Genomic DNA, 10,089 nt, shown 5'->3' with positions numbered 1-10,089 from the left:
ATATATTGGTATTGGTTATTAAATAACAAAATTGTTATTTCTTAAAGATTCTTTACTATACCTTATAATTTAAAAAAAAAATATCGAGCAATGAGTCATCTATCAAATATTAAAAGGAAGGTTTTGCCGCAGCCGTCTTCTTTTTTAATTTTGATTTTTCAGAGATTCAATTCCAAAACTTGACAAGGTTCTTCAGGACTTATTATTCATAAAAAAAGAAACTATAATATTTACCGTCGTGCTAAATGGTCTAAAGCATGGTTTAAATGTTCTACAATGGAGTAAAACTATTTTTTAGCCAGCAAACTGTATACATATACGTTGCTCCGTCGTAAACGCTATAGCAACTTATTAAATATTTTAAAACAATATAACATTAACCTTTTACGCGAACAATGTATGTACATATTTAAATCATGTATCTAAATACATGAAAAACGCGGTAATATTTACATTTGCCGCGGTGCACACCGCGATAACGAATATATATATATATATATATATATATATATGTGCATATGTAACATGCGTATACATATGTATGCAATTGGTTAGGCTGGTTACTAGTTTCAACATAAGGGTGCGCTTTAGTTGTAGGCTTAGTGCCGCAGATTTCGCGCGGGGCGGGTGTTGTCATTGTATTTTCACGTGACGAAAGTGAGTTTCTGTGGGATATTTGACAACAAATCGTGTGAAAATGCCGCCGAAAAAGCGGGAGAAAGAATTGGATGGACAGAAGGGCCCCCGGATGGATCAGATACAAGCGGATCATGAGCTATTCCTACAGGCCTTCGAAAGTAAGATTCCACAGATATCGTTTTTCTTCCGCACAAATCGTTGCGATTCAGCAACAAATAAACGTCCGAACTCTCGGTATCCAATTAGTTCATCTTTCCTTTCTCTCACGAATGTTTCCTATGAATGTTGAAAATCGAGCGTACATAACCCCTTTCGTTGAAAACGTACCAAGCGCCGAAGCGCGCGTCGGTTCTCTTTGCTCCCTCCTTAACTTTAATCCGCATGGGACACCTGTCATTCGTTCGCTGTGTTAAATGTACATTCCAAGTTTCTTATATTAAAGGAAACATCATGAATAAATAACAAAATGGTGTAGGTTGAATATAAGACCTGAAAATCATTAGCGACTATTTTTTCGAGTTCTTTCTTAAATTATTATTGGAAGAGTTCGATATGACACTTTTAATCTACTACAATTATTAATTAAAGTTAGCGAACTGTGTTATTCGATACAACCTAAATTAACGAATTAGTGCTTATATGTTTTAATATTGCACATTTTTTTATTTTCCTTGAGCCTAATTTTAATCATCTCTCCGTACCATTCTCGTCAAAATTACATTTTTCATGAAACTGTGCGCGATAAGTGTTGTGAAGAATACTTGTATTTTCTTCTTCAAGATAGTACTGGAACAGTTAGATTGAATGTGTAATTATCAAATGCAATCTTTAATGTACACTACAGGCTAAAGGTTGAGATTAAAACTTTATTTTTCAATATTTAAAAAAAAAATGGGATCAGATGGGTTTAACCTGCTTTAAACGTAACAAGAAATGAAACGGTGCAGGCGTATCGTATCAGCACGAGATTAACCCAGTCATCATATCCCTTTTGATTGGGAAGAATCAATTTCGTACTATCAGACTTCACCTTTTAAACTTCTGTGTGGACCATTTCACTTTTGAGAGGGATATCATCTTCTGAGCCATCTAGAGGCGGTTAGATGAACTACACATCTTTCCCTTCCCTTACAGTGTACAATTTAGCTAACTGTTCAAACTTACTATTCGAATGTTTTTTTTATTTTTCATTCTAAAATGCATAATTTGTATTATTTTCAGAACCAACCCAGATCTATCGATTTCTACGCACAAGAAACCAAATTTCTGTGAGTAAAAATATTTAATTAATATATAATTTATAATTTTATATAAATTATTAATTATTTATATAGTTTTAACATGTCTTCAAAGTGTTAACTGAATATCCCAATATTCAATTATAATATACATAATTTGATATGTATATATTATATGCTATATGTATATACATGTAAAAGATTTAATTAATTGGGTACACTATTTATTTTTCATACCAATAATCAAATGAATTTTTCTTTGATTATTCTAAAAAAGTATTACAAACTGTTATAGTGTTGTGTTTGTGATTACATATGATAATGTAGCAAATGTTTGTTTCGAACTTCTTATATTTATTTCTCATGTTTAATATGGTAGGTATACAAATTTATTATTTTGCATTTTTAGCCAATAATTTTATTACAAGAACATTCTTTTTTTTCTTTGCAAATTTGTGTTCATATTAAAAAGATACATGTATAACCATATGAAAATATAAGTTGTTAAAAAATTATTTATATTTTATATGATTCTTTTTAGCCAATATTTCTGTATAGAAATTTAACTTACATGAGACAACGTATGTCTAGAAGTCATAAGTCACGACGAGGTTTTAAAATTGACACAATGTTGGAAAAGTTAATGTCAAAAAACAATCAAGAACAAAATCCTGGTATGCGTGGATATATGACTCTTACTTTTCTAGGTTTTTATGATAAAAAAGGTAAATTTGCACAAAATAAGATGTTATTTCTAACTGTACATAAATAAAATTCAACGCTAAGTCATATAAAATGATTCGATTAAATAGTAATGCTACTGTCTTTGCAGCTGAAGCTCCTCAAGACCCGGTGAAAGTAGAAACGTTATTATTAAAAATTTGTCATAAAAAACGGAAGGATGTGAGTTCACCGATTATGCAGGTAAATATGATAATCTAACATTCTTTTCTTTTAATCAAAACAGAATTAGTATAGCCACTATTGCTGTAAAAATATTTTCTGCTTCAGGTTTCTGTAGGTACAAGCGAAGTTCCGATAAATCCCTGCGAGAACCAGCCTCCACCGAAAGCACCTACTATATCTATACCAAATGAATCCTTTAGTTTGAACAATGGTCATGTAGCAAAGACTTACATGCTTCTACTTAGAGTTTATTGTACATCCAGTACTGGCTGCCTTATGCATAACTGTGATTTAGACGGTTTGTAAAGCTGCATGGACTAAACTAGATTGAAAAGTATATTTCTTCTATGTGTATTTGCTTTTTGTTTTCAGAGCCAGCCCAGAAACGTCGTAAATCCTCCACTGGTTCAATTAAAACTGGAGGTGAAGAAGTAAAATTGTACGGTTCTGAGCTCATAGTGTATGATAAACATAATCGATGCTTATTGACAGATGGCGATTATGAATTAGGTTTACAAGAAGTACAAACCAATGTTCGATCTAGCCCAAAGAAGCACAGCTCTTGGGAGTCTGTACCTGACATCAAGGAATGCGGTCCTTTCGAAGTGTTTAGCAAAGGACCAACATTAAAATTTAGACTTAATTGGACAATGGAACCGAGCAATGGCTTGGTAGATAGGCCAACTCCGATACACCCAATTCCAAACGGTGATAACAAAGAGAACAGATCAGGGAATAGTAAGTGTTTAGAACTCTTATAAAGTTATTCAAATGAGAAAGATATATTTAATCATTTATTCATTAATTTTAGCTGGTCTCGAACGTTCTTCCACAAACAATAACAACAATAATACTAATAATAATAATCATAGCAATCACAATAATAACAATAACACACTGCCAACGCCTAGTCCCCTCAATTCTTCAAGGATCATCACATCTAATGAAAAGACAGATAATTCAATGGGTACACAACAAATAGTTTATCAATTTCTGTATAATAATAATAGTCGTCAACAAACTGAAGCCTGCGAAGATTTGCATTGTCCGTGGTGCTCTTTAGACTGTGGGAAACTTTATTCTCTTTTAAAACATTTAAAATTATGTCATTCACGATTCACATTTACATACGTGGTAAGTGCTTTTAAGGTGATATTATTTCTAAGAATCAAATGTTGTTAAACAAATCCTATTTACTTTATTAGCCGATTCCGCAAGGTGCTCGTATAGATGTAGCAATAAACGAATGCTATGATGGCTCGTACGCAGGTAGTCCTCATGAGTTGATTTCACAACCATCTAACGTGGCTTTCTCAAGAACAGGGCCAATGAGACGCACAAGTGTGACAAATATTTTAGTATGTCGCCCGAAACGAACAAAACCAAGTCTTTCAGAGTTTTTGGAGCTTGATGAGAATGAATATGAAAGCCAAAGACCGTACATCACTGGACACAATAGGTATAAAATTCAATTAAGATGCGCAAACGCTATTTCCCGTTTTGCGATTACGATACATTTTTATAAACAATTGTTGTAGGTTGTATCACCATACTGTTACATGTTTGCCTATATATCCAAAAGAAATGGATATCGATTCGGAAGGCGAAAATGATCCCAAATGGTTACAAACGAAAACGATGATGATGATCGATGACTTCACCGATGTTAATGAGGGTGAAAAAGAACTGATGAAAATGTGGAACTTACATGTAATGAAACACGGTTACGTAGGAGACTGCCAAATACCACTAGCTTGCCAAATGTTTTTAGAGACTAAAGGGAAAGAATTGCTCATGAAAAATTTATACCGCAACTTTGTTTTGCACATGTGCAGTTTGTTTGACTTTGGACTAATCAGTCCTGTGATCTTGTATCAAATGATCCAACGATTACAAGAGATCATGAAAGAAGGAGGCGAGAATAGTGACATACGAAAAGTTTTACAAAAATCCCACGAAGCTCAAGTTGACAAATGGATCAGCACTGGTTATCATGCGTCTTCGGATACTAATAAACAAAGTATTACAAGCACTAAAGTAAATTTTAATAACGACGGGGGAAGTTCTAACGCGAGACGAAAAACATCTTTACCGCTTGGATCACCAAATTCACAAAACGTAAAGACAACTGTATCTATTCATAATAATGTTAGTAAACACGCTAGCATGATAACTACGTCGTCGAACAAGGCTGTAAGTCATAATAATGCAATTCAAAATTCAGTTAATAAAAATACTGGGACATTCACCTCTGTACAAAGCAGCGCGAATAAAACTGCTTCTACAGCGTGCGTAACAAGTACTGTTAACAGTAAAACATCTTCAACTACTTCGATGTCCAATGGCGTGTCCAACCAAAATGAAACGGCACAAAGGCAAAACAGTGATATCCCGACACGGCGTAAAAGTACAAATTCGATTACTCAAGGTTTAGAAAACACAACGCCTTTACGCCGAAAATCAATGGCCAGTGAAAGTGCAACTACCGAATATCATAGAAGGAAATTGATTTTGGATACGATACCGAACACCAGCGGCGCTCATCAAAAACCGGCCCAAAATGGAAATAGTTATTAGTGAACATTATACATGTGTCACTATACTGATTGTACGTTTTTGTACAGTAGTTGTTGCAAAGATAATTCCCGAATAGAATGATTGATTAAGTTAATATACTTGATAATCACTGCTCTAGCCAGTAAAATAAATTTTTTATGAATTAGGAAGATTTAGCGTATGGAAAGAAAGAAGTGACATATTTCCAGATCAACAGAAATTTTAGTAATTTTAGTCATTCTGATTAAAATCTTGACATTACGTCAAAAAATTTGAATGCACTTCATTAAAAAGTTTCATCTCGTGAAAATATGATATACCCGTTCTTTTTTGGTCTAGTCAATGGCACTTTGTTTTTTAATTCTCTAAAACTATTTGCTTAACAATGTACAAAAACTTTATTGCTATATATATATATATGTGTGTGTGTGTGTGTGTGAGTGTGTCTGTCTGTATATACATATACACATATATATATGTGTGTGCGAGATTTTTCAAGATTCGTTTAAATAACAATATGAGAAATGTGAAACAATACGAGATACGTGAACATAATGATAAAATAATATATTGAAGTTTATATATAATTGCTATTTGTGGAATAACTCGGGGGCACTGAATAAGTCTAGTAAATTCATAATTAGAAATGATAGATTATTCTTTTACATAGTAAAACGATCGTACCTTCTATGTAATATTAATTTAAATTATCAATTAGATTTATAGATGAATTTATTAATATCTAAGGTTGAACAAAATTGAAAAGCTATCACGCAATCTCTTTAATGATGGGACCTTGGATAATGGATTAATTCAAATATTTCTTGTAAACTCAATTTAATAAACCGAGGCTGTAAATTATAAGTTTTACCCAAAATAAGGAATAAGTAAATAGTTATACAGAAGTGCCTTTACAAAACCAGGGAATCTGAATACGAGAGTGACTATCGCTAAGTTATATCTCTTAAGTTGAGTTTATATACTCGTTTGTAATACATTAAATCTCATTATGATTTAGCAGAATAATTTATCGTCGATTGTCGTTCTCTCAGATGAACTTGTGGAGAAAAAATTTAGTACACATGTCACAATGAACTGTTCTTCGTGTAATGTACACAACTTTACTGCCGATGGTCGTTCGAAGAAACATTTTTCATGCCCGTTAGCGAGTACGTTTCGTTCCTTTGTAATTCAATTTTTTTTAACAAATTTGTTTTAAATTTTGCTTCAGCTCTCAGCGATTTATCGTTTACGGGGAAAATTTTGTTCTCTTCGCACGACTTTGATCACTGTCCATTAATATTATTACTTATGTTAGGTTGTAAATAAAAAAAAACAATAAACATATGGACATGATAAATCATACATATTTTTATTTGATATTGTTAACAAATTTTTCTTTAACTTTTTAGATGTAACAACTCAAAAAATTTTACTTTGTAAAAAATTCTATTATAGTTAGAAGTACTTTTATTAGCAAAATATCCAAACGTATAGCTCTTCCAAAATGAATCGAGTCAAAGAAAACTACACGTGCAACCATAAGATAAGAGAGTAGGAGAATCTATCAATCTTCTACCATCTGTTTAAAGAAAAAATAGTAGAGGCTCCCTCAATTTACATTTTATTATGTATGATGAATCGACTTTCCCAACTGATATTTCTCTTATCATATCTAATCATGTGTACTCCTTTTTTAAGTGTCAATTCATTATGGAAGACCTGTAATAATAATCACCATCCAGTTTTGACTGAATGTAGAATTTACATATGTACATATTTATATTTATATATATATATAACAGTTGATTTGTAATAATCAATGTTCTTTTAAACCACAAGCAGTAATGCCAATTTCTATAGTAATTACATACATGTTTCCACATACTTATAATTTATAAATCATAAACTTCAAACTCACAACAAATTTGATAACGTCATACATGTAAACACCTCTTCCCATTTATCATTAATAATTTTCATTCCTTGCAGATACTTTCTCAATTTATGTTATTAAATTGTATTAATTTCTACGATATCATTAAATTTGTAACTTAATACTGTTGAAAATGATGAACATTTTTGTTATTAATGATATTATCACTTGAAAGTATAGAATATTTCTCATCCTCCTGTTTTTCTAATTATTATGTATTAAGTTAAATTATTCATTTAATTTATTTTGTATTTTCATAAGTATCATTTGCTTTAATCTATCATACTTGAAATATTTTGGAAAGTCTATTTTAATGTATTCGATACGCCAGTTCTGTTCCTCTGTTTCGATGTGTTTCAAAAATTCTTCATACATTGGAGCTGTAGTATCCATATTAGCTGCAGTAAAAACATATCTTTTCTCTAAAGCGATATAGATAGTCTTTGGAATTTCTGAAGACAAAAGTGTTTTCAGTGTTCGAACAAATCCTTCTGTTATGCTTTCGTCATAAATTACTGAAAAACAATTCAGTGAAATAAATTCGTACATTGTTTTGATTACTAATTAAATTAGATTATAGCTTACCATCTGCTGCCAAAATAATTGTTGCTTCATTCAGTCGTTCTTTATAAAATGTAGGCCATGTTGAATTTAAGAAGTCTAATTCGTTAACATAAAACTTCGATTTAACGTAAGCGCTATTTCTTAAAAAGTTTCTACGTATTAATTTTAAAATTCCTTCTACATCAATATCTAAAAGACAAAAGAAATATTACTATAATGTTTGATATATGTGGTTACAATGCATAAATTTTTAATAGAATTAAAATTTAAATATTTTATTACCTGTACAAATTACTTCTTTAGCCAAAAAGCTTGCTACTATGCTAGTTAAACCAACTCCGGCTCCCAACTCTAAAACTGTCTTATCTTTAAATAAATCAGGATTTGACAGGATATAATCAGCTAACAACAAGGCGCCTCGCCATACTTGTAGTCCAACATGTTGTAGCTTTGTAGTTGTACGATGTTCTACAAATATATTTAGATATTCTATAATTTTTTTAAATTAATTTATTTAGAATTATGTAACTACATATAGATTAATCTGTACCTATTATTAATTTTTCTTCCTTTTGTCTATCTATATCTAAATCATCATCGCTATCGTGTGGTAGAATAGAGTTGGCACAATTTGGCTTAATCATATAAGATGGACACTTAAAAATAAAGCTGGATATTGCAGCTGAAAAAATTGATTATGTAAATATTATATTAATACGTATTCCCTTATATTATCATGTAAAAACATGATACATTCAGATAATATTTCATTTAAAAAAGCAATACGCACTGCCATTGTTCAACTTGACAAAGGAATTTTTATTTTCTGTGAATATTTCTGATGTTACCGTATGCGGTGTCATTTTTATTTGCACCACTGTATTCAGGAATTTTTTAAATTTTCAGTGTTTTCTTTTTTTTATTGAACAAACCAGATTACATTTTTCATTACTCTGTCCTAAGCAGATAAAACAATAACTTTCTTAAAGAAGGATAAACTATTTTAATATCAGCTAAAAATAGTTATGAAGAAAATCTGTATGCACTAATTATAAAAACATACTTTTACAAATGAGGAACAATTAAAGATTGTTAATTAAAATGTCCATGTAATATGCGTACTTACCCGGGACCGTAAATATCGAACTATATATAAACAGTTTACTGCTTGTGCATAATTACGACTTATGCATTCCATTCCATTCAAACGTTTATATTATAACTGCACTTATATAATGTGCTATTATAGATTAAAATATGTCTCATTTCTAACAAATTTTAAATTACATCGTACTTGCAATTGATCTTTAACAGAGTCGCAAAATAATTACAATAATATTACAGGGTAATGTAAAGACCAAATTTTATATAATAAAGGAGAAAAATAAACGAATTAAAATTAAGTGCTACATCTTTAAATTGTTACTTTAGATAAAGGATATTTAAATAAGAAGTCATAGTTTCGCTTTTAAATGTTCGTGTTGTTCCGATGCACGTTACATATGTACATTGAAATTATTGTTATTATGTATGAGTTCACTTTTCTTATCTGCAGTTTCAGTTCGTTGGAAAATATTATGTGCTAAATAAAATATCATGTATTCATATTATTCATATTTAAAAATTTAATAAATATTCACAATATATAACACATTTTGAACAAATTAATATTTAAAGTTAATACATTTTTTAAGCTATAAATAAAATTAAAAACTAGTATAATACAAAATTGCAATATAATGTGTACATAAAACGACAATATATATATAAGATAATACGCATATCAGAATTAAAAGAAATAATAATTATTAGTTTTCTATCAGCCACAATTACAGTTTATGTACGTACTTTTTCTCTTTAATAAAAGTCATTTTATAACCTACATTCCACTTTTGTGTTCTCATTATTACACACTTACTTCAAACGGATAAGATACATTATATGAAACGATAGAAACAAATTGTATTACATATGTAGATTCATTTTTTACACGTGTATGTATTACACTATGTACACATGTGTATATTCCCGAGTTGTCAACGAATTTGTATAGAATTTGAACCATAAATTGTCACAAAAATGAATTTCAGTTTTGGAAAGATATGAAAGTATATATATATATATACTTTCATATCTTTCTTATAAAGTTGAGAAATGATATTATCATGGAAAAATAAAATACATAATGTATCCCGACCCTTGTAATGTGTGTACATAATGTAATCCAATGTAATCTTGTGTCTCGAAGTG

General features: G+C 30.4%; 2 protein-coding genes across 3 annotated transcripts; one reads left to right on the top strand and one right to left on the bottom strand.

Moving 5' to 3' along the window:
- Nucleotides 1-571: 571 nt before the first annotated feature.
- Su(z)12 (Polycomb protein Su(z)12) lies at nucleotides 572-6,704 on the top strand. Its single transcript, XM_076524951.1, has 9 exons — nucleotides 572-797; nucleotides 1,861-1,907; nucleotides 2,419-2,602; nucleotides 2,710-2,801; nucleotides 2,889-3,081; nucleotides 3,156-3,521; nucleotides 3,595-3,917; nucleotides 3,989-4,242; nucleotides 4,322-6,704. The coding sequence occupies exons 1-9, from the start codon at nucleotides 698-700 to the stop codon at nucleotides 5,358-5,360; spliced, it is 2,598 nt and encodes an 865-aa protein (XP_076381066.1). The 5' UTR covers nucleotides 572-697; the 3' UTR covers nucleotides 5,361-6,704.
- Nucleotides 6,685-10,038, bottom strand: LOC117222737 (methyltransferase-like protein 22). 2 transcript variants are annotated; one of them, XM_076524964.1, is made up of 6 exons: nucleotides 8,966-10,038; nucleotides 8,630-8,797; nucleotides 8,390-8,521; nucleotides 8,122-8,307; nucleotides 7,861-8,028; nucleotides 6,685-7,790 (listed from the first exon to the last, which is right to left on the bottom strand). In XM_076524964.1, exons 2-6 carry the CDS (start codon nucleotides 8,700-8,702, stop codon nucleotides 7,504-7,506), a joined length of 846 nt encoding a protein of 281 aa, XP_076381079.1. In that variant the 5' UTR covers nucleotides 8,703-8,797; nucleotides 8,966-10,038; the 3' UTR covers nucleotides 6,685-7,503. The 2 variants fall into 2 exon arrangements, with proteins under 2 accessions (XP_076381079.1, XP_076381080.1); XM_076524965.1 differs by lacking the exon at nucleotides 8,630-8,797.
- Nucleotides 10,039-10,089: the final 51 nt, after the last annotated feature.

Source organism: Megalopta genalis, chromosome 10, assembly GCF_051020955.1.
Source record: "Megalopta genalis isolate 19385.01 chromosome 10, iyMegGena1_principal, whole genome shotgun sequence".
Taxonomy (NCBI): domain Eukaryota; kingdom Metazoa; phylum Arthropoda; class Insecta; order Hymenoptera; family Halictidae; genus Megalopta; species Megalopta genalis.
Note: the sequence above shows the minus strand (reverse complement) of the source record. Positions and strands in the feature narration are given on the sequence as shown.